Raw genomic sequence first — 24,429 nt, 5'->3', positions numbered from 1 at the left:
GTAGACCGCAACATCCCCCCCTGTATTTAGCAACATCCCCGCTGCAGATGGGCCCCCCCCCCCCCCCCCCCCTGTAAATGGCTCTCCCTTCCCATAAATAGCACCACTGTAGCTCCCTGTAGGAGCAGAATTCCTCTGGCTGAAGATTCCGCTCCTACAGGAAGCCCCTGATGTCTCTGTCCATATATGGAGTGATCTCAGGGGTTAACTCCCCTGCACAGAGCGATCGGACACCGTGGATTCCGCTCCTAGAGAGAGACCCTGATGTCATTGTCCATATATAGATAGTGACACCAGGGGCTTCTCCAGTAGCGGAATCCCTGGCCAGAGTGTCGGCCAGGGATTCCGATCCTACAGAGAGCCTCTAAACGTCACCTTCCAAATTTACGGCACTATTTACAGCGGGGATGGAGAGACGGCGGGGGGCTACCTCTAGGAGGGGAATCTCCGCCAGAGTGCTGGCTGGGGATTCCGATGCTGGAGGGAGCTTAGGTGGCGCTATCTACAGAGGGTTTTGCGCTGCCTACAGGGTGTAGTGGGTGGCACTATCTACAGTGGAAGGGGTGTATTCCGGGGCTCTCAAAGCCCTGGCCCACATGAGTGCAGTACTGCTCACACTGAAGCAGCACTGCACTCATTAACCCCTTCGTGACCAGCCCATTTTAGGCCCTAATGACCAAGCTATTTTATTTGTTTTTCTATAGTCGCATTCAAAGAGCTATAACTTTTTTATTTTTTAATCTACATAGCTGTATGAGGACTTGTTTTTTGCGGGATTAGTTGTACTTTTTAATAGCACCATTTTATTAACTTTTATTAACTTTTTTTTCGAGGGATTATAAAAAAAACCTGAAATTCCGCCATTGTTCTATGCGTTTTTAAATTGACGCCGTTCACTGTGCGACGTAAATAACATGTTACCTTTATTCTATGGGTCGGTACGATTGCGGCGATACCACATATGTAGAGGTTTTTTATGTTTTACGACTTTTGCACAATAAAAACACTTTTGAACTAAAATTATTTGTTTTTGCATCGTCGCTTTCCAAGAGCCGTAACTTTTTTATTTTTCCATCAATGTAGTGATTTTTTTGGGCTTGTTTTCTGCGGGACGAGACGTAGTTTTGATTGGTACTGTTTTGGGGAGCATGGGACTTATTGATTTCATTTTTATTATGACTTTTTTTGGGGGGCAATGGCAAAAAATTGCAATTTCGCCATTGTTTTTTGCGTTTTTTTTTACGGTGTTCACCTTGCGGTTTAAATTGCATATTAACTTTATTAATGGAGTCATTACGGTCGCGGCGATACCATATATGGGTACTTTTTATTTATTTTTTACTCTTTTACTAAATAAAACCACTTTTTATGGGAAAAAATGGTTTTATTTATTTTTTTACTGTAATTTTTATTAATCTTTATTTCACATTTATTATTTATTTCATTAGTCCCACTAGGGGACTTTACTGTACGATCTTCAGATCGCTGCTATAATGCTTTGGTATACTTTGTATACCAGAGCATTATTGCCTGTCAGTGTAATTCTGACAGGCAATCTGTTAGGACGTGCCTCCGACGCGTCCTAACAGGCATATGTCCAGGGCAGACCTGGGGGCTTTTATCAAGCCCCCGGCTGCCATGACACCCCATCGGAGACCCGCGATTGCATTTGCGGGCCGCCGATGGGTGACAGAGGGAGCGCACTCCCTCTGTAAACAAGTTAAATGCCGCGGTCGCTATTGACGGCGGCATTTAACGGGTTAAACGGCCGTGATCGAAGTAAACTGCGATCACGGGCGTTGGAGCAGGAGCTCAGCTGTCATCAGACAGCTGAGCCCCGGCTCCGGCCTGCACGGGAGACCCGTGCAGGACTTAGACTGGGCCAACGTGAAAAGGCGTCAGCCTTGCCTAAGGCCCATTAGTGACGAACGTGAAAAGGCGTATTGTTGGTCACTAAGGGGTTAAACCTGTTCCAGGCTGTCAATGTTTATACACGTGCAAACTGCACGGGGCATCAGCAGTTAGAACGTATATAGCCGTGTGGCAGTCGTGAAGGGGTTAAACGACATCTCACAAATCTTGGTGAGAATTACCCTACGCTTTTTAACCATCAATATTTTTATTGAAAATTTATTTATTTTACAAGACAAAACACATAATACAATAACCGTATACACCTGGTTGTACAGAAGAGCATTGGATCACATAATGTACATAGTATCCTAGAGGGAGGAAATTCAGTACAGATCAAAGTAATGGCATACATACACAAAGTGAAAACCACGCATAGTGAGTAAAATATGTTGTGTAGATCAAATATAAACAAATAGTGCCCCTCAACTAGGGCAGAAGGACATAAATAAAAAAGAAAACCGAAAAATAGAAAACTTCAGGCTTTTGATATTTCAGTTTCAAATATGCATCATGGGAGTATACAATTCTGAGGGAGAAGAGACCAGCTCTTCCAATCCATCACATATTGTGGGTATCTATGATCTTTATATGCTATCATTTTTTCATAGCCACATGTAACATTGAGCATATTATAAAATTCACCAATAGAGGGAAGGGTTACACTTTTCCAATACCTGGTTATCGCCAGCTTAGTAGCCAATAGGACATTTGCAGCGATCACTCTACTATCTGCAGGTAGCTCATTTAAACCTATAAAGGGGAGTGCTAGGGATGGTGATAGAGTCGGGAAAGAAGTTGGAAGATCAAGGACCACAGAGAAGTAAGATGAGGGCAGGACCATAATATATGGAGGAGAGTACCTCTGTGTCCACGTTTTCTCCAGTATAGACTAGAAGAGCCGAGATACATATGACTCAATCTAGCAGGTGTATAATACTATCTCAGAGCAGTTTTGACAGCAGACTCCTAATGGGAAACACATTTGAAGGTAGAAGCAATGAATTTCAAGGAGTAAGTCCATTGAGAAACAGGAAAAGTTTGGCCTAGATCTCTCTCCCAGGCAAGGAAGGGGGAGGTTTTAATAAACAAATTTTTAGAGCCCAATAAGGAATAAATAGGTTTAAGGGGGACGGGAGTAGCTAATGGAGCTGACCATAGTTGAAACTCCTCCGCATTGGCTGAAAGTCGGCTCAGATCCACAGTAGATAATAGATGTCGAATTCTCAGGTACTTGTAGAAATCGGAGAAATCCCATGTTTGTGGGTCAGATCAGAATATGGAACCAACTGAGTACCATCCATTAAATCAGTTAGGTATACAATCTCTCTCTCTCTCCCTCTCCCTCAGATCTCAAATCTATATCAAGAAGAGCAATGTAAAATATCTCAATAGGTTTCACGTTCTGTAGAGAAATTTGAGTAGGTAGACGGAGAGTGGAATTTTCTCCAATAGAACAAAGAAGTAGGGGAGAGGGGCGGGTATGGCTATTGAGGTCAGAGAAGCGATCAGCAATGCCCTCAAATTATGACCCGGTGCCAAAAAGGTCTCTGTGTATCCAGTGCTGAGATACATTCCCAATCCACCAATTTCTCAGTAATGATATACGAGTTGCGTAAAAGTAGTCAGGAATGTTAGGCAGGCCCAGACCTCCATACTTATTATCTCTGTTAAGGATTGAGGAAGCAATTCTAGGCCTGCCGGGCTTCCAAATAAAGGCATTTAAAAGTTTCTGTACTCCTATTGAAGAAGGAACAAGCAGTCAAATAGGCACTGTTCTAAATAAATATATATATATATATATATATATATATATAAATAAAAAAATTCAAGATTAACATTTTGAATGCAGCTATACGACCCACTCATGAGATTTCAGATTTATTATACAACACCATATCCTTTTCTATAGTTCTCAACAAGGGAATGTAATTCAATTTATATAAAGCTTGTATGGAGATGGTGACTTCTATGGCCAGATATTTTACATGCTGTGATTGCCAGTCCATTGGGAATTTAGATTTAAAGAGGCTCTGTCACCAGATTTTGCAACCCCTATCTGCTATTGCAGCAGATAGGCGCTGCAATGTAGATTACAGTAACGTTTTTATTTTTTAAAAAACGAGCATTTTTGACCAAGTTATGACCATTTTTGTATTTATGCAAATGAGGCTTGCAAAAGTCCAACTGGGCGTGTTTAAAGTAAAAGTCCAAGTGGGCGTGTATTATGTGCGTACATCGGGGCGTTTTTACTACTTTTACTAGCTGGGCGCTCTGACGAGAAGTATCATCCACCTCTCTTCAGAACGCCCAGCTTCTGGCAGTGCAGACACACAGCGTGTTCTCGAGAGATCACGCTGTGACGTCACTCACTTCCTGCCCCAGGTCCTGCATCGTGTCGGACACATCGGCACCAGAGGCTACAGTTGATTCTGCAGCAGCATCAGCGTTTGCAGGTAAGTAGCTACATCGACTTACCTGCAAACGCCGATGCTGCGGCAGAATCAACTGTAGCCTCTGGTGCCGATGTGTCCTCGCTCGTCCGACACGATGCAGGACCTGGGGCAGGAAGTGAGTGACGTCACAGCGTGATCTCTCGAGAACACGCTGTGTCTGCACTGCCAGAAGCTGGGCGTTCTGAAGAGAAGTGGATGATACTTCTCATCAGAGCGCCCAGCTAGTAAAAGAAGTAAAAACGCCCCGATGTACGCACATAATACACGCCCAGTTGGACTTTTACTTTAAACACGCCCAGTTGGACTTTTGCAAGCCTCATTTGCATAAATACAAAAATGGTCATAACTTGGCCAAAAATGCTCATTTTTTAAAAATAAAAACGTTACTGTAATCTACATTGCAGCGCCGATCTGCTGCAATAGCAGATAGGGGTTGCAAAATCTGATGACAGAGCCTCTTTAAGTGAATCTAGTGTTTCTGGATGGATGTTAAAGGGTAGAATTTGAGATTTATTCTCATTAATTTTGTAGCGGGAGAGAGATCCAAACTCCTTAATTACAGTCATTGCTGTTTCCGGTTGTTCTAAAGTCAACAATATGTCATCTGCAAATAGCGAAATATGGTGCTGTCGATCACCTATGAGGACCCCTTTAATGTCTGTGTGCGATCTGAGCGCTTGATCTAATGGTTCTATGGACAGTATAAATATCAAAGGAGAAAGGGGGCACCCCTGTCTGGTTCCATTAGAAATATCAAAGCTGTCAGATAGTGCTCCATTTACAAATACTTTAGCAGAAGGTGTAGAATGCAGTGCCCTAATTGCTTTCAATATCCCATCATGTATTCCCATTTTTTCCAGTACCGAGAAGACCAACAACCACCGCACTCGGTCAAATGCCTTCTCCGCATCAAGAGTTACCATCACCTAAGCCCTACCCAAACTCTGTACAAAATACATAATATTGAGAACCCTTCTGGTATTTTCTGTTATTTGTCGGCCTTTGACAAAACCCACTTGTTCTCCCCCCTATCAAGGAGGGTAATAATGGTGCAAGGGCGTTAGCCAAAATGTTTGCGTAAATTTGAGATCCGTATTTAATAACGATATTGGTCTAAAATTCTGTGGGGAGTCTGGAGATTTCCAAGGCTTTGGGAGTGTAACAATCAGTGCTGAGAGCATGAGGCGTGTGTAAGAGTAGAGTGCAAGTGTGGGAGCAAAATATCCAGAAAGGTTCTATAATATATATTTGTGACACCATCTGGACCTGGAGCTTTCTGCAAAGGGAGGGCTTTAATGATATCCTCTATTTCTGACAATTGTATTGGGGAATTTAGGGCCTCCAGATGGTGTTGAGAAAGGGTGGGAAGATTTAATTTATTTAGAAAATTGCTAAGGCCTCGTGCACACTTCCGCCACAGTTTTCACGGCCGTTTGTGACTGATCCGTGTGCCAGTTTTAGCGGCGGTGTGCACTCAGTGTTTCCGTTTCCGTGCGCCGAGCATGTTTCTGTCCAGGGTGCTGAAAGAGTTAATGGGCTGCACTGATCGGCGGTAACTCTTTCAGCAACCTTGACAGTACCATGCTCGGCGCTCAGAAAATAAAATTTTAATGTAATAAAAAATAAATAAATAAAAAAATTAAAATCCCCGCATAATACCAAGTGACCTAGTTGCACCTTCTTAAATCTCCGAATAAATTTACCCAAAAAACGAATCTGGTGTTGCTTAGGAGCATACACCACACCTACGGTGTACAAAGTATTGTTTAGTTGACAAACCTGTATAATCTACCATGTGGGTCAATAATTGTCGAGATAGAAGTATGAGCGACTGAATTTTTAATCGCCAGCATCACTCCTCGTTGTCTTTTAAGGTGATGCGCTTGTAAGATATATGGGAATTGGGTATGTGTGAGTCTATGAGCATCTTTAGCTAGAATGTGTCTTCGGTGCACAAAAAATATCCCCTCTAGATTGTAGAGCCTCCTTCCACATTAAGGTACGTTTATGGGGGCTATTCAGACCTTTGACATTCAAAGAAACAAATTTAAGAACCATGGTGACAGGTAAATTGTGGTATCATGAAAAAACTTAGATTTCTACGTAAGGCCATACAAAAGGTCCGGTAATCAAATAGTTTGCCTGAGAAGGAGAAATGCTCTAGGGAATAAAAAAACCTTTTGAGTAAATATACACGATGCCCTATAAGCACAAAAGCTCTCTGAATCATACAACCTGAAAAGCCTAAAAAAATGAATTCTAAGTACATAAACAAGAAATAAAAGTAGAAACAAGTAGAACTTATACAGCTGAAATAGCTGTAGCAGGGTAAAGGGGTTACCACCCATGGTATCACACCGAGTGTGTCAAAGAACTCCTAAGGCACCATCTAAATGTATGACAAAAGTCAATGTTTGGTTTGCCTTCTAGGTGTTACGGTGTGCCAATCCTGATTCACGTGAGACGGGAGTCTTTCAGTGTCCTCAATCCTCTCAGGCAATGGTAGATTCCACATTTGCAACAACTTGGTGCCATCCTCGAACGACGAAATGGAGTGCATAGTCCCATTACGTAGTATCAGGATCTTTACCGGGAACCCCCATCGGTATGCAACTTTCTGATCTATTAGTATGGTCGTAATAGGAGCAAGATGCCTTCTCAAATGCAGGGTAGCCGCAGAGAGATCTGCAAAATGTTTCACTTGTTGGTATAGAGAAGGAAGCTCTTTCTTTTGTCTAGCTATGTCCGTAAGGTATTCTTTAATATGGAAAAAAATGAATTCTCGTCAGAACATCTCTAGGCATTGTATCCGGTAAATGTTTTGGACGAGGAACTCTGTGAGCCCTGTCTATAATATCATGAGGCGAGCACATGGGCATCATGGCTTTAATGAAGGACTGCAGATATGGCTTTAGATCTGGCTGTGTAATATCTTCCAGAATTCCTCGGAATTTAATATTATTATTCCACCTTGAGCGGTCTTCTAAATCGTTTATTTTCGTGCGTATCTGCTCTATTTCATCAGTTAAATCATTATGAGCGTCTACCAGGTTATTGTGAGAAGACCCCAATTTTATTTTCCACATTGTCTACCTTCGATTCAAGATCAGTGACCGTGGTTTGTAGCGGGGAAAGAAGCTGTACAAATGCCTTGTGCATAGAGGCACTAAATGCTAAAAGCATATCCCTCAGCAATGTGCCAGAAGCTGGTTCGTCTGAGGTTTGGAAGCCTGTCAAGGCCGCAGTTCTATGAAGTGGGGAAGGGCTCACCTCTGAGAACTCACGTGGCGAGTCTTGAAGTTTCTGCCTCTGTTTTTCCGGACTCCGGTCGGTAGGTGACGCGGAGGAAGGTTGTCCTCATCCCGTGGAGCATAAATGTTCCTCTCGGCCAGATGGAGTCAGATGAGATGTAGCGGTACGTATGCTCCGCTCCGACTTAAATAGATGAGTATTGCTGTTCAGGCGAAGAGCGCGATGAGCGGGAGGGTGCTGTCTCAGAGACTGTGGAGGATGGAGGTGCTCCCGATTTCACGCCTTTTGTGTCTCGCACCTTATCAAAGAATTCCAGCTTCCCTTGCTTTCGATGCTGCCGTTTGTCGCGGGTCATCATCAGGGATGAATTAGGCTCACCAGGAGAAGGTAAGTATCTGGAAATTATATATAATATGCTGTTCTCAGTCGCTTGGTGCTGGAGCTCTCCGCTCAAGCTGGCATCAGTCTCAGTTGCCCTATTCTTTTTGAAAGACAACTGTGTGGCCAATTGAAGCAAAAGTTTGTGTGTTTCACATGCGTTTTTTGCTTCATATCCTGCAACACTACTGAGCATGTGAACCTTATGATGTCTACAACTCCACCACTTGGCTTCTTTTGTGTCACCACACCAATAACTTTTATTCCTATAGCGACATAGTGTTGTGTAGAGTTTAACAATCCGGGTAGATTTGTAGATTATAACCTTTTATTTACAGTCTATGCTGGTTGTTAATAAAGGCAGACACCTAACTAGGATATTTTGTCTTGTAGGTTCCTTCAGATCTCCTGGACAAAGAGTTTCTGCCTATTTTGAATGAGGAGCCCCTACTACCTTTGGCACTTGTTCCATTTACTGAAGAAGAGCAGGTAAGATCTAAGGGTCATAAAGACAATTGTGTTCAGTAGAAATACAGATTTGGATCTTCTACTGATTTAGGGTGTAGTCACACGATTATTTGCAGAAATTTTCTGCGACTAAAAACAGGTTCCATTTATCTGACATACATGGTATATCAAGTTTTTCTTGGGGGGGGGGGGGGGGGAAATCCCTCTTGAAGGGAACATGTCACCTGCATTTCATCTATTAAACAAACAATACCAGGTGGTAGTGGGTAAAAAATCATTTCTATATAACCCATAATTATCGCCTTAGTCGGCTCTGTAGATTTAGTATTCAGTATTTTTAGTGTTCCCACACCGTATGCAAATGAGCATAAGAGTCATATGTTCGTTTGAAAAGAGTCAAATCCTCATTCCTCAAGTCTTTCCGAGTTTACCCCATCTCCTTACTTTTGATTGACAGCTCCACGCCTTCCCCCAGCACACACAATCCCGCGCTTGTGCATTGATGTCCTCTTCTAGTGTGTGCGCACAAAGGGACACCGGATTATTACGATAAAAAGCGCAAAATGTTATTTACAGTCTGAGGAGTTTAGGAGAGGGAATAACGGCAATGACCATTTGATAGCACCGGTTAGTGATGGATAAGTAACGTTCAATAGGTGAAATGCTGGTGACAGGTCCCCTTAAATATAATACTATTCTGGCGATTGCTTCATTTACTTGCAGGAGTGACATGGGACTGCAGCTGCAGTATATGGCATTGATACCTCCCTAAGCAAACATAAGCCTCTATTCTGCTGACATTGCCTGCAGAGCAGTAAGATACAAAATTAGACATTTCCCACGATCCTGCTGGGTTATGAGATCTTCAGATTGTTTAGGGGTCAGTTCTGATAACTTCATTTATATTAAGAAATAGATAATTATGAAATGAATATAAAACGTTGTGTGGGAGGCATTGTTCAATAGTCCTAGTAAATATTATTGTTCAATCTCTAGTACAGCTCTATTCTTTACTGAATTAATAACAAAAACAAAAAACCCAAAAGATTTTTTATGTTGTAACAATGTTTTTTTTTTGGGAGGGGGGGGGGGGGTTCACAATATTTCAATCTTTTTATTTGTATTTCAACAGAGAAACTTCTCTATGTCTGTTAACAGTGGTGCTGTGCTGCGCCTAATGGGGAGGGGCAGTGGAGGAGGAGGGGGAACGGTAGTAGGGGCTCCTAGAGGTCGGAGTTCCTCCAGAGGGAGAGGTAAGTTGGTTTATCAGATTTCTAAATGGGCTATATTTACCTTTAAAGAGGCTTTGTCACCACAATATAAGTGCCCCATCTCCTCCATAATGTGATAGGCGCTGTAATGTCGGTAACAGCAGTGTTTTTTTTTATTTAGTAAAAAGATACATTTTCACCAAGTTATGACCTATTTTAGATTTATGCTAATGACTTTCTTAATGCCCAACTGGGCGTGCTTTTACTTTTGACCAAGTGGGTGTTGTGGAGAGCAGTGTATGAGGCTGACCAATCAGCGTCATACACTTCTCTCCATTCATGTAATCAGCACAGCGTGTGCTGTCACTTACACTCACATTAACGTTACTGAAGTGTCTGGAGAGCAAATAGACATCGCTTCCAGCCAGGACGCGATGTCTATTAAACACTCCCGACACTTCGTTAACGTTAATCTGTGTCACTTACTTGAGATCATGCTGTAAATAACGGCAAGCGTGATCCCGAGTAACGTTACTGATTGGTCAGCGTCATACACTTCTCTCCACATCACCCACTTGGTGAAAAGTAATAGCACGCCCAGTTGGGCATTAAGAAAGTCATTAGCATAAAGCTAAAATAGGTCATAACTTGGTGAAAATTTATCGTTTTTCTAAATAAAAAACACTGCTGTTACCGACATTACAGCGCCGATCACATTATATAGGAAATATAAATAGGGCACTTATAATGTGGTGACAGAGCCTCTTTAAAATGACATTTTACAGTTTATTTAGAGATACTCCATTTACAATGTTTTTTAACTTTTGTATGTACACTGAACCATGTCTTCTCTCATCTTTAGTTACAACCTTTTATTATAGTTCAGAGCTGCATTCACAAATATTTTAGTTGCAATTGAAAACATTCAGCATTCTTACTGACAGACGTCTCAACAGTTTCGATCTCCTATAATTCAGTAGGGCAGCTCGTTTTTCATGCATAAGATTACCATACTGTCCCTTTTATAAAGCCTGCCTTTCCCAGAATGTGAATTACCAGAACAAGCTCTGTGCAGACAATTAAAGGGATTGTCCAGGCCCAAAAAATCAATGTCCTATCCTCAGGAGAGGCCATCAATATCTGATCAGTTGGGGTCAGACTCCCGGGGCACACCTGCCGATCAGCTGTTTTGAAGGGGCTGCAGCGCTTGTACGAACACTGCTTCCCCTTAGTTTCCTTTTACTGCTTACATTGTGAATCGCTGACACACTTGTAGCGGTGCTTCACAGTATTAGTCTGCTCCCATTAAAATGAATAGGAGAATGCTGTAATACTGTAAACCGCCACTACAAGTGTGTCGGCGATTCACAGTACGAGCAGTGACCGTAATTTAGGGGAAGCAACGCTGGTACGAGCACTGCATCCCCTTCAAAACAGCTAATCAGCCAGGGTTCCGGGAATCGGACTCCAACCGATCACATACTGATGGCCTGAGGATAGGCCATCAATTCTTTGGGAATGGACGTCCCCTTTAATCCCTTAAAGAGGCTCTGTCACCAGATTATAAATGCCCTATCTCCTACATAATCTCATCGGCGCTGTAATGTAGATAACAGTGGTTTTTATTTTTGAAAAACTATCATTTTTGACCAAGTTATGAGCAATTTTTGATTTATGCTAATTAGTTTCTTAATAGACTACTGGGCGTGTTTTTACTTTAGACCAAGTGGGCGTTGTACAGAGGAGTGTATGACTCTGACCAATCAGTGACCAATCAGCGTCATACACTTCTCATTGTTCCGGCCCAGCTTCTTTCACTGCACAGTGTGATTGTTACAGTGTGATTGTGCAGTGAAAGAAGCTGTAGCTATATGGGAAAGCTCCTCCATCCTTGCTAGTTGAGCCCCTTTCCTAAGCCAATGTCTAATTGGGGGGGCTGTATCGGTTTTCCAATAAAGCGGTATAAGCGCCTTAGCCACATCAATTAATTGTGTCCAAAGCACTCCAGGTTTGACCTCCGTAGAGGGTGACTGTATGTTTAGGAATATCAGGCAGGGGTCTATGGTAATAGAAGATTGGGCTATACTGTTCAACAGGGACTGTATAGAAACCCAGAATGGAGCCATCTTTTTACATTCCCACCATATATGGAGGTATGTACCCGTTGTTTTGTGGCATCTCCAGCATAGTGGAGAGCTGCCCTGATAAATTCTGCTCAAGACCCAGGGGTTTTTATACCATCTGGTAGTGAGTTTATATGTGGATTCCTGAATTTTAAAACAACTAGAAACCGCTAGAATTCTTGTAAATTTCCCCTATCTCTTTTTCCGTGAAGGTCAGATTTAATTATTTCTCCGTGTTATACATTTTTAGAAGATTAGTATATAAAAGGGAGATTGTTTTCTTAGGTGGTCTGCCCAAAAGTAAGTGTCTCTAGCCATGTCTCTGAATGTCCATAGGAATCACGCTTAAGCACCTCTAGATAACACTGTTTAAGATGGAAATAGGTGAGGAAGTTAATAGAGGCAATCCCTGGGGAATCCCTCAGCTCCTGATAGGTATGTACTGCGCCATCCCTCAGGATGGAGTCATACGTGCCACCAAACGCTGCTTACGTAAAGTAGCGCAATCCCTACTGAATATTTAGTTTGGGACATTACCAGATCGCAAATAGACATCCGTGACGAGGGGATTTGATACAGGGTTTTTACATGCTTATTAGTCAACCACGTCTGAATGTTGGCCGATGTAAGCAGGTTTTTCGCTAGATAAAGTGCTGCTGTCTTTGAGTTGTCCATCCACAACAGAGATGTTAACGGAAGACCTATCGTGGCTTCCTCCCCAATTTTAGGTGTGGACTGATCGAACCAGTCTATAATCCATGTTAATTGCACCGAATGGTAGTACGTCTCTACGTATGGTAGCCCAATTCCCCCAGATTTTTTTGGTAGTGTAAGTATGCGGTACGCTATCCGAGGTCTAGCACCATTCCAGATCTATTTAGAGAACATCCTTTTCATGGAGGTAAAGAAGGTTTGTCGGAGGGGAATAGGCATGGTCCAAAAAAGGTACAGGATTTTCGGCAGTATTATCATCTTAAGTAGGTTTGTTCTACCTATCCATGAGATGTATGGAATCTTCCTGGAGCCAATGGTGTTTTTTATATGTGAAATTAAAGGAACATAGTTATTCCGGTACCAGGACTTTGGAGATGGGGTCAACATGGTTCCCAAATATTTAACGTGGTCTGATCGTAGGGGAAAAGGCGATGTGTTGTAATGTTGACATGAGTGTCTGGGGACACGACTCACACAAGACTTCGGATTTGGCGTTCATTCAGAGTTAATTTTGAAGTTTGACAAATCTCCATACTGCTGAAAAATTGCTGCCAGCTTATCCAATGCTGTGGTTTGGTTAGTAATAAATATAAGCAGGTCATCCGCGAAAGCGGCCACAGTGTGTGTACGATTACCTATTCTCACTCCCACCAGGAGTGGTTCTTGTCTCAATCGCTGTAACAAGGTCTCTATAGTCCAGATCTACAGTAGCGCTGAGAGGGGGCACCCTTGTCTGGTCTCATTTCTTATAAGAAAGCGTTTAGAAAGCTGTCCATTCACCCTAACTTTCGCACTTGGGTTGGTATACAAGGACATTATCTTGTGTATAAATGCCTGAGAAAATCCAAAGCGAGTCAGCACCCACGTAATAAAAGTCCAATCCACCCAGTTGAATGCCTTTTCAAAATCTGTGGCTAACCACACCAATGGAATATTTCTAGACCGAGTCTATTGGAGTATATGCGTGACACGGGTGGTGTTATGCTTACTCTCTCTGCCCTTAAAGCCTTTCTGTTCAGGACCAACCAAGTGTTAGCCAAAAGCTTTGCAAAGAGTTTGACATCTACATATAATAATGTCCTAAGTCAAGTCCTTCCCCTCTTTGGGTATGACAGTAATATTCGCCTCCAACGTTTGGGGGGGGGGGGGGGATTGTGTTTGTTGTCCAGGGAGTTTCAAATAGAAGGGCAATAGTATATCTTTACATTTTTTGTAATAGGAGGCCGGCCGACCATCTGGGCCTGGAGACTTTCCTGTGGGCATTGCTGATGATCCACTATTGAGCTCCTGTACTGTGAATGGAGATATCAGAATGGCTTTGTGACTTTCCGTGAGAGTCGGTAACACAAGTGAATCTAGGAAAGATGTGACCAAAGAAGCTCTCTTGGAGTGTAGGGGGAGATTCTTTTGGCCTCAAGTCATATAATGACTGATAAAAGAAGCAAAACTCATTGGCAATGTCTGGCATACCTTCAACAAGAGTACCAGATGTCGCTTGTATTTTGGTAAAGCTATTTTGTTGTGTCTTTTTTGCTAAATATGCCATAAGTTTGCTACTCTTATTGCCATGCATATAATATTTGTCTGACGAGGTAACGTACGCCTTTGCCGTACGAAGACTCAGACATTGTCTTAATTTTTCTCTACACAGGATTAGGTCAGAGAGGGCTCCCTGGGCTAGAGAATGTTTTGTCTACTCTCCAAATCAGCAATTTGAGACAACAGGTTATCCACTTCTCTATTGCGTTCTCGTTTCATGTGTGACCCTATTCTAATCAGACCTCCCCTAATCACAGTTTTATGTGCTTCCCATATGGTGCCAAGTGAGACATCCGTCGTGGTATTTTCAGTAAAGTAGGAAGTCAAAACTTGTTCTATTTGTCTTGTTTTTTTGAGAGTTAGGCCTTATTCACATGACCGTGAAAAATGGCCGTGTGACAGCCGTTCCTTTAATGCCCGTTTTCAGAACAATGATGTTCTATGGGTGTAGTCCCATGGTCGTTTTTTTAACGGCCCATGAATAATGGGCGTCAAAAAATAGAACATGTCTTATTTTTGGCCATTTTCAAGTCAATGGATCCGTTTTTAACAGCTGTCCATACATGTAACAACCGTTAAAAACTGATCTGTGACATGGGGATTAGCAATGGAACTACTAGTTCCCTTTCTGGCTATTGGCGGCGCGATAATACTCACCGATGCAGCGTTGGCCTTTTCAGGTGTGGTCTCTCGTCTTCCTGGGTTCTGCAAAGGCGACGCGATGACGTCATGGCGCCGCCTCCGCAGATCCCGTGAAGACGAGAAACCACGTGTGAAGACGAGCTGCATCGGTGAGTATGTAGGGCATTCATGTCGAGCTGTGTGTCATATACAGGGAGGTGTGTGGCATCATCCTATACAGGGGGCCGTGTGGCATCATCCTATACAGGGGGCCGTGTGGCATCATCCTATGCTGCAGGGCTCAGAAGGAAGGGAGCACCATTTGGCTTTTGGAGTGCAGATTTTGCTTGGTAATTGTTCTGTTTGGGGTTTTGCTGGTATTTCAGTTTATAATGTGGGGGCATATGTAAACTGTGCGGAGAACATCAGGGCATAATAAGAGGGTATAATAATGCGGTAAATAATAATTCATAGATGTGTGGCCTGTGACGCACTGATAAATGGTGCCCGATCTTATCCGCTTTTGGAACACTCTGCACATTTTGCATCGCCATATTCTGAAAGCCAGAACTTTTTTATTTTTTCACCACCGGAGCTGTGTGAGGGCTTATTTGTTGCGGGACAATCTGTAGTTTTCATTGGTACCATTTTGGGCTACATCCGATTTTTTTGATCACTTTTTATTCCATTTTTTTGCAAGCCGGGTGACCAAAAACCAGGAATTCCGAAGTTTTTTTTTTTGCGGCGTTCACCGTACGCTATAAATGGCATTTTTACTTTATTCTGCGAGTTGGTACGATTACGGCGATACCATATGTATATAGGTTTTTTTTTTTTCCGTTTTTTTTAGCGTTTGCACAATAAAATCACTTATTTATAAAAAAAAAATTTTCTCTGTCACCATATTCTGAGAGCCATAATTTTTTTATTTTTCAGTCAAAAAAGCTGTTTAAGGTTTTAGTTTTTTGCGGGACGGATTGAAGTTTTTATTGGTACTATTTTTGGGTGCATGCGACTTTTTGATCACTTTTTATTCTTTATTTAGAGAGGGGTGGTGACCAAAAAAATTGCGATTCTGTCGTATTTTTTAATTGATTTTTTTTGAGGTGTTCATCGTGCGGGAAAAATAACATAGTTTTATAGTTGGGGTCGTCACGAACGCGGTGATAACAAATGTGTACTTTTTTAACGTGTTAATTTTTTTTTCTATAATAAAAGTCTTATTATAGGAAAAAAAAGCATTTTGTGTGTTTATAGAACTTATAACGCATTTTTCCACTTTGTTTTTTTAAAAACATTTATTACTTATTTTACTTTTTTTTTACTTGTCCCACTAGGGGACTACGAGACTTGCAGCTTTGATGTACTCTAGCAGCGATAACACTATACACGTAGTGTAATGTACTCTGTCATTGTGACATAACTGTCACTCTGACAGGAAGCCGAGGACGACCGGCCGGAGGCTGCTCCTCCGAGGCTTCCGTACATGGCAACCTGGAGGCTATTGTCTAGCCTCCTATTGCCACAACAAGCATCGGCAGCCCCCACAATCACGTCGTGGGGGCTGCCGATATGCTTCAAACCACTTAAATGCGGCGACGGCAATCAGTCACCGCACTTAAGGGGTTAATTGCCGAAAGCAGCGGCGATGGTCCGATGACCGGCAAGGCTGATGTGACAGCTGTCTAGGACAGCTGTCAGCGCGGGCTTGTCACTCTGTGTTTACACAGAGTGACAGTTTTAAATACTGACGAAAATGAACGTCAAGATGCGCGATCTAGCAGCCGACCATGACGTTCATTTTCGTCATCGGTCGGGAAAGGGTTAAGCCCTGCCTTTATTAGGGCTTAATAGTTGCCTGTCAGACTTAAGATATACTGCAATACATTAGTATTACTAACGATCGCTGGTTGAAGTCCCCTGTGGGGATTAATAAAAAAAGTAAAAATTTGTTAAATAAAGTTGTTTTTTTTTTGTGTAAAAATAAAATAAATTAAATTTAAATTAAAAGTTAAAAAAAAACAAAACATTTTCCCCCTAGAGTATAGTAAAAAATAAACATAATTGGTATCGCCGCGTCCGTAAAAGTCTGAACTATTACATATATCATTATTTAACCCACACGGTAAAAAAAAATAAAAAATTGTAAACACCAAAATGGTATTATTAAAAACTACAGCTTATCTCGCAAAAAATATGCCCTAATACCACTTAATCAACGGAAAAATAAAAAAGTTATGGCTCTCGGAATTTGGCGACACAAAATAAATTTTCTTTTTTACACTTATGTTTTTACTTGTAGAAGTAGTAAAATATAGAAAAAACAATGTATATTTGGTATCGCCGTAATCGTATTGACCCACAGAATAAAGTTAACATGATGTTTTAATTGCACAGTGAATTCCATAAAAATGGCGCGCCAAAAATCATAGAGGAATCGCTGTTTTTTTTTCATCTTCGACCCCACAAATAATTTTTTCCCCGTTTCCTAGTACATCATATGGCAAAATAAATGGTGCTACGAAAAACTACAACTCGTCCTGCAAAAATCAAGCCCTCATAGTACTATATCGACGGAAACATAAAGACGTTATGGCTTTTGGAAGGTGGGGAGGAAAGAAATGAAAATCTGAAAACGGGCTGCGTCGGGAAGGGGTTAAAGAGGCTCTGTCACCACACTATAAGTGCCCTATCTCCTACATAATGTGATCGGCGCTGTAATGTAGATAAGTGTTTTTTATTTTGAAAAACAATCAATTTTGAGCAAGTTATGCACAATTTTAGATTTATGCTAATTAGTTTCTTAATAGACAACTGAGCGTGTTTTTACTTTTTTACCAACTGGGCGTTGTGAAGAGAAGTGTATGACGCTGACCAATCAGTGACCAATCAGCGTCATACACTTCTCTCCATTTATTTGTAGCAATACTCGCAACACAGCGTGATCTCGCGAGATCACGCTGCGCAGTCGCATACTCCCATATTAACTTTACCGAAGTGTCTTGGGAGTGAATAGACATCACCTCCAGCCAGGAAGCGATGTCTATTCATCACTTCAAACGAGGAGTGAGGACCCTGGTCACAAGAGCTTACAATCTGCGGAAATATGGGAGAGACAAAATGTGACAAATGCTTAGGTACAATGGTCCAGCCATCATACATATGGGGTGATACAAATAAAGCTGCATGAACCGGTCGCCAGCCAGTGTTTGTGTATGACAGACATAAAGTGTATTGGGGTTCAAGAAGTGTGGGGGAGACTGCTGAATGAAGGGGATAAGTTCTCATGACTAATGTAAAAGGGGGGCCAGGGAATGTAGTCTGATTAGGGAATGTTAGAGGGCCTGTCTAAAAAGATGTGTTTTCAGGGCACGTTTAAAACTGGGGATGTTGGGAATTAGTCTGATTGTTAGGGGTAGCACATTCCAGAGAACTGGTGCAGCACGAGAAAAATCCTGGAGACCGTAGTGGGAGGTTCGGATTATGGTGGATGTTAATCTAAGGTTGACGACAGTACATAGAGCGCGAGTAGGGTGGTAGACCGAGATGAGGGAGGAGATGTAAGGAGGTGCAGCACAGTGGAGAGCTTTGTGGGTGAGAGTAATGAGTTTGTTTCATTCTGAAGGGTGTGGGTAACCAGTGTAGTGACTGGCAGAGGGTAGAGACGTTGGTGTAGCGGTTGGTCAGATAGATGATCCTGGCTGCTGCATTATGGATAGATTGGAGAGGGCAGAGTTTAGTGAATGGAAGACAGATTAGTAATGAGTTACAGTAATCAAGACGAGTGAATCAGAGCGACAATGAGAGTTTTGGCTGTTTCCACAGTAAGAAAAGGGCGGATTCTGGAGATGTTGTTGAGGTGAAAATGACTGGAGCGTGAAAGTGATTGGATGTGTGAAGTAAAGGAAAGATCTTAGTCAAAAATAACCCCGAGACATCGGGTGTGCTGCCTAGGAGTTATGGTAGTGCCACACTCTGAGATGGAGACATCAGGTTTAGGGAGGTTAGTAGATAGTGGGAACACAAGGAGCTCAGTTTTGGAAAGATTCAGTTTCAGATAGAGAGAGGACATGATGTTAGAGACAGCGGACAGACAATCACTTGTGTTCTGTATTAGAGCAGGGGTGATGTCATGGGAAGAGGCATATAATTGGGTGTCATCAGCGTAGAGATGACAAACAACACAAGTTTGACCCTGGGTAGTCAGCGGGTGCAATATATAGTCAGAAAAGGAATGCCTGCAGGCAAACAAAACCCTATTTCCTGACTACCCAATAAATGATAAGGATAAAGTAGAAGTTTACAACTTTTATTAAGCTACGTGTAGCAAGACAAACTATACACATAAATTTTAAAAATTTCACTGCCACAGACCGAAGTCAGTATAACAGCTGGAGAACCCAGCCGAGTATCAGAGAGTTACGGTGTATGCCGAGTGTCGGCAAACAGTCAGTGCAAAGACACCAATGCCTCTATTAGTATGATAGATACGGCTGAGGCAGGGATTAAAAATTCAATACAGCCCCCCCGACATGTTTCGCTAACTAGTAGCGTCCTCAGGGGTACATGGGGCTAATGGCGGCGCCGCGAGAAAACTGCTCCTCTTATGGGAGTGTAGAATGACGAGAGGTGGGTGTGTGGATGACCGCCAATCAGGTGAAGCTAAACATCGGAAGCAGCAGGAGAGAGCAAGCAACCAATGGGAGGCCAGGTGATGAACAACCCATAACAGCCCATAGACTGCGCCGTAGTAAAGACAAGGTGCCGGGATATTTGAAAAACGGCACGCCTGCGCAGTAAAGCGGCCAGGGGACTTAGAGCAGGGCCGAACAGGGCGAGAGCATAGCAGGGACCAGAGGATCGGCGCATGCGCTATAGGAGCAAAATCGAACTTAGTGCAACAAACAGCTGACAGCCACCATGAACATATCGCACAAAGCATAAAGCCGAGAATTCCCTCACCCGACTGATTTATATATGTACAGGTCTAGTGTAATGCCATATAAAAGGCAGAGTGCCCAAGTGTCCTTCACAGTTCGAATATGTAAAACACACTCTTTTTAGGAAGGCCAATCGGTAGCAACTGCTCATCCAAACAGCCACCTCAGGAGTAGTCATGAAAATTAATAGTAAATAATAAAATAATAGCATTAGATACATCTACATCTATAAATAATAATAGAACAGAAAAAGAGAAAGAGCCGCCAAGCGTATGATATGTATAGTTAGGTCACGTACGAATAGTGGATCAAGTTATATAAATATATATACAGAAATGCATACATACATAATCATAAAGCCCCCTTGTCAGGAGACCAACAATAAAGAGATGGTACCGATAAAGGCAGCCAAGAGACCGAGACAATAAAGACAAATAAAGTATAATACAAATGAATCCATACAGAGTCATAAAGGGAAGCGCAGAAGAACTCACAGAAATGCACTAAATGTGAAACCCTCGTTAAGACCTTGAGGGGTCATGGAGCCGAGACGGTGAATCCACCGTGCCTCCTCCTGTAGAAGCCTACGGTCCAAATTGCCTGCCCTAGGTCCCAACTTCAACTGTGCAATGCCCCAAAATTGGAGCAGCTTCGGATTATCAGGGTGATACCTATGCATATGTCTGGCAAGAGTGGTGTCTTCCTTAAGGTTGATGGTACTAAGATGTCTGGACACCCTTCTCCTCAATTCCTGCAGAGTTTTGCCCACATAAAGTTTAGGGCAAGGACATCTAGCCAGATACACAACTCCACCACTCTGACAGTTGAGAAATTGTTTAATGTCATAGGACCTGCCGTCAAGAGGATTGGTAAAACTCTTAACTCTAGGCATCAGTGGGCAGAAGGAACACCTGCCACAGGGATGAAAACCCGTGACAGGTGATTTCAACCAGGTGGGAGGGGCCCGTGAAGGGGTTGATGAAAAATGACTATGCACTAGAAGATCACGTAGATTTTTGCCCCTACGATAGGTAATGGCGGGATTGGCAGGGATTGCCTCTTTTAGGTCAGGGTCAGCAGTAAGAATAGACCAATGCTTCTTCAATACTCCAACAACTTGGGAGGAGCAGACATCGAACGTGCCAATACAGCGGATGGCACCAGAAGTCGTTGACAATGCAGACCTAGCAACACCATCGGAAAGTAGATCAGATCTAAGAGACGCCCTAGCCCTGGCATATGCCCTATGTAACCACTTTTTCAGGTAACCTCTTGCCAAAAATTTTTTGTAGAGACCATCACACTCCCTCTGAAAAGATTGCTCATCAGAGCAATTGCGTCTGGCCCGCAGGTATTGGCCAATGGGTATCCCTCTTTTGAGGGCAGGGGGATGATGCTCTCTCCTGCTGCTTCCGATGTTTAGCTTCACCTGATTGGCGGTCATCCACACACCCACCTCTCGTCATTCTACACTCCCATAAGAGGAGCAGTTTTCTCGCGGCGCCGCCATTAGCCCCATGTACCCCTGAGGACGCTACTAGTTAGCGAAACATGTCGGGGGGGCTGTATTGAATTTTTAATCCCTGCCTCAGCCGTATCTATCATACTAATAGAGGCATTGGTGTCTTTGCACTGACTGTTTGCCGACACTCGGCATACACCGTAACTCTCTGATACTCGGCTGGGTTCTCCAGCTGTTATACTGACTTCGGTCTGTGGCAGTGAAATTTTTAAAATTTATGTGTATAGTTTGTCTTGCTACACGTAGCTTAATAAAAGTTGTAAACTTCTACTTTATCCTTATCATTTATTGGGTAGTCAGGAAATAGGGTTTTGTTTGCCTGCAGGCATTCCTTTTCAGCGTAGAGATGGTACTAGAAGCCAAATCTGCTGATGGTTTGTCCAATAGGGGCTGTGTAGAGAGAAGAGAGGAGCGGACCTAGGACTGATCCCTGAGGAACCCCAATAGCAGGGGGAAGAGGAGAAGTAGAACCCGCAAACGACACACTGAACGAGCGGTCAGAGAGATAGGAAGAAAACCAATAGAGAGCCGTGTCTTTAAGGCCAATAGAGTGGAGCATGTTAAGTAGAAGTTTGTGGTCTACAGTGTCAAAGACTGCAGAGAGATCCAGAAGAATCAGTAGAGAGTATTTGCCATTAGATTTAGCCGCCAAGAGATCGTTTGAGACTTTAGTAAGGGCAGTTTCTGTGGAGTGTAGAGTGCGGAAACCAGATTGTAAGGGGTTTAGAATGGAGTTAGCAGAGAGATAGCGGATAAGGCGAGGGTAGACCAAGTGTTCCAGGAGTTTAGAGTTGAAGGGGAGATTAGAGACTGGTCGGTAGTTAGCAGCGCTGGATGGGTCAAGAGTTGTTTTTTCAGTAATGGGTTTATAATGGCATGTTTTAAAAGAGGAGGGAAAGATTCCGGAAGAAAGAGAGAGGTAAAATATTTTGACAGCTGGGGAGAGGGACTGGACGAGGTGTGAGGGGATAGGGTCACTAGGGCAGGTTGTAGGACGAGAAGAAGAGGAGCCTAGAGACTTCTTCGCTTTCAGCATTGACCCAATAATAGAAGAAGAGGGAGTGCGGGAGGGAAGGGGATCGATGTTACTAAGGGACTTGGAGATATCATGCCGGATGTTGTCAATTTTAACTTTAAAATAAGTGACCAGGTCTTCAGCACGGAGATCTGTAATTGGCGTCTGCACTTTAGGACTAAGGAGGGAGTGAAAAGTATCAGAGGCGTTTTGGATTATCAGATCGTGTGCAGATGAGAGAAGTGAAATAGAATTATTTGGCTCTGTGAAGGGCAGAGTTGTAAGTTCTCAGCATAAATTTGTAATGGAGGAAGTCTGCTGACAAGTGCGATTTTTCTCCACAGACGTTCGGCACATCCCACAAAAAGTGGGATTGAGGTGTGCGCCAGGGTTGTGGACGTCTTTGCTGGGTGGTTCGGAGTGCAGTGGGGGGCTGCTTCATCCAAAGAGTGTTACTTTTAGGCTGGGTTCACACGACCTATTTTCAGGCGTAAACGAGGCGTATTATGCCTCGATTTACGCCTGAAAATACGGCTCCAATACGTCGGCAAACATCTGCCCATTCATTTGAAAGGGTTTGCCGACGTACTGTGCCGACGACCTGTCATTTACAACTGCCTCGTCAAAGAAGTGCAGGACACTTCTTTGGACGTAATTTGAGCCGTTTTTCATTGAATTCAATTAAGAACAGCTCAAATGTACGGCCGTCAAAGACGCCTCGCATAATGCGAGGAGGAGCAATTACGTCTGAAACGACGCAGCTGTGTTTTCCTGAAAACAGTCTGTAATTTCAGCCGTAAAAGGCAGCTATCGTGTGCACATACCCTTAGATTGGGACAGGAGAGGGAAGAGATAGGGGACAATGTGATCTGTAGACTGTCTATGAGTTGCTGAGTATTAATGGTATGTAGTTTTCTGTATGTCTGATGGGTAGGCATGTTTTTAGGTGGCAGAGCATTTGTGATAGTAAAGGAGAGAAGGTTGGGATCAGAGAGCAGGAGAGGAGAATTATTAAAGTCAGAAACTGAGCAGAGACTGGTGAAGACCAGGTCAAGCGAATGCCCTTCTTCTTGTGTAGGAGAGAGTTTGTTAGTTGTGACAGAGCTAGGGAGGAGGTTAAAGATAGAAACTAGGAGGTAGATGAAGAGATTGGGTTATAAATGGGTATGTTAAAGTCACTCATGATGAGAGTTGGTATTTCAGATAAGATTTGTGGAAGCCAGGCAGCAAAATGATCCAGGAATTGGCGGGGTGAGCCTATGGGGCCATAGACAACTGCCACTCGGAGGGAGAATGGGTGAAAGCGTTTGAGAGTGTGGACTTCAAAAGAGGGAAATGTGAGCGAGGGGACCAGGGGGAATGACCTGGAAAGTACAGTGTGGGGAAAGAAGTATACCTACTCCTCCACCCTGCCTGTTCTCAGGTCTGGGGGCATAAGAGAACTGGAGACCACCATAAGATAGAGCAGCAGAGGAAGCAGTGTCAGACAGGTGTAGCCATGTTTCTGTAATAGCCAGGAGGTTGAGAGTGTTAGAAAGGAATAAGTCATGAATAAGTCATGAGTTTGTTGCACACGGACCGAGAGTTCCAGATCACACATTTAAAAGAGACAGGAGAAGACGTACAAGGAATGGTAAGAAGATTAGCAGGGTTACTATATGTGGCAGGTAAGGGGTTGAACTTGGCAGAAAAAAAGGGAGGACCAGGGTTAGGAGAGATGTCCTTTGCAACTAATAGCAGGAGAATGGAGAGAGACAGCAGATGGTTCATAGATTTATGAGAGTGACTTTGGTGTTGAGCAGTGGGATGAAATGGTGTAAAGCGATTCAGGAAAGTCACTAGTGCATGGGAGCTGTACATGGGTGAGGGAAGGAGAGAGGGACTGATGTGGATCGAGTTCAGCATAAATGGACAGTAGGATTGTAAACAAACAGCTACAATGATATGTGAGGCAGTAAACCTGGTGTGATGGTTTTGTCGTAGGAAACAAATAAGTCTAATGTAATAATTATAATGTAAGCAAGTTTGTATGTTTAGCGCACATAAATTATCTCTCTCTTATCCTGTCTTCAGTGCCATGTATAACTTCCAGGACACTTTGACAATATGACACTTAGACAAAGATGACCCCTAAACGAGTGCCTTCCCCTTATGCTACAACTAAGTTTATAGGGGAGTAGATGCTCACATCTAGGCCTAATTAAAGAGGCTCTGTCACCAGATTATAAGTGCCCTATCTCCTACATAATCTGATCGGCGCTGTAATGTAGATAACCGCA

The 24,429-nt window shown here is 42.9% G+C and overlaps 1 protein-coding gene across 4 annotated transcripts in view; it reads left to right on the top strand.

Annotated features, from left to right (window-relative positions):
* Positions 1-24,429, top strand: part of GIGYF2 (GRB10 interacting GYF protein 2) — a 169,083-nt gene that overhangs the window by 43,974 nt on the left and 100,680 nt on the right. For all 4 annotated transcript variants that reach the window (XM_075861326.1, XM_075861325.1, XM_075861327.1 and 1 more), the window contains exons 4-5: positions 8,391-8,486; positions 9,598-9,718. In XM_075861326.1, the coding sequence (XP_075717441.1) occupies positions 8,391-8,486; positions 9,598-9,718 (217 nt within the window). The remainder of the gene's footprint in view (positions 1-8,390; positions 8,487-9,597; positions 9,719-24,429) is intronic.

The sequence above is a fragment of the Rhinoderma darwinii genome, chromosome 4 (assembly GCF_050947455.1).
Source record: "Rhinoderma darwinii isolate aRhiDar2 chromosome 4, aRhiDar2.hap1, whole genome shotgun sequence".
NCBI classification, from domain to species: Eukaryota; Metazoa; Chordata; class Amphibia; order Anura; family Rhinodermatidae; genus Rhinoderma; species Rhinoderma darwinii.
The sequence above is the reverse complement of the archived record's forward strand: the minus strand, read 5'-3'. Positions and strand labels throughout refer to the sequence as shown.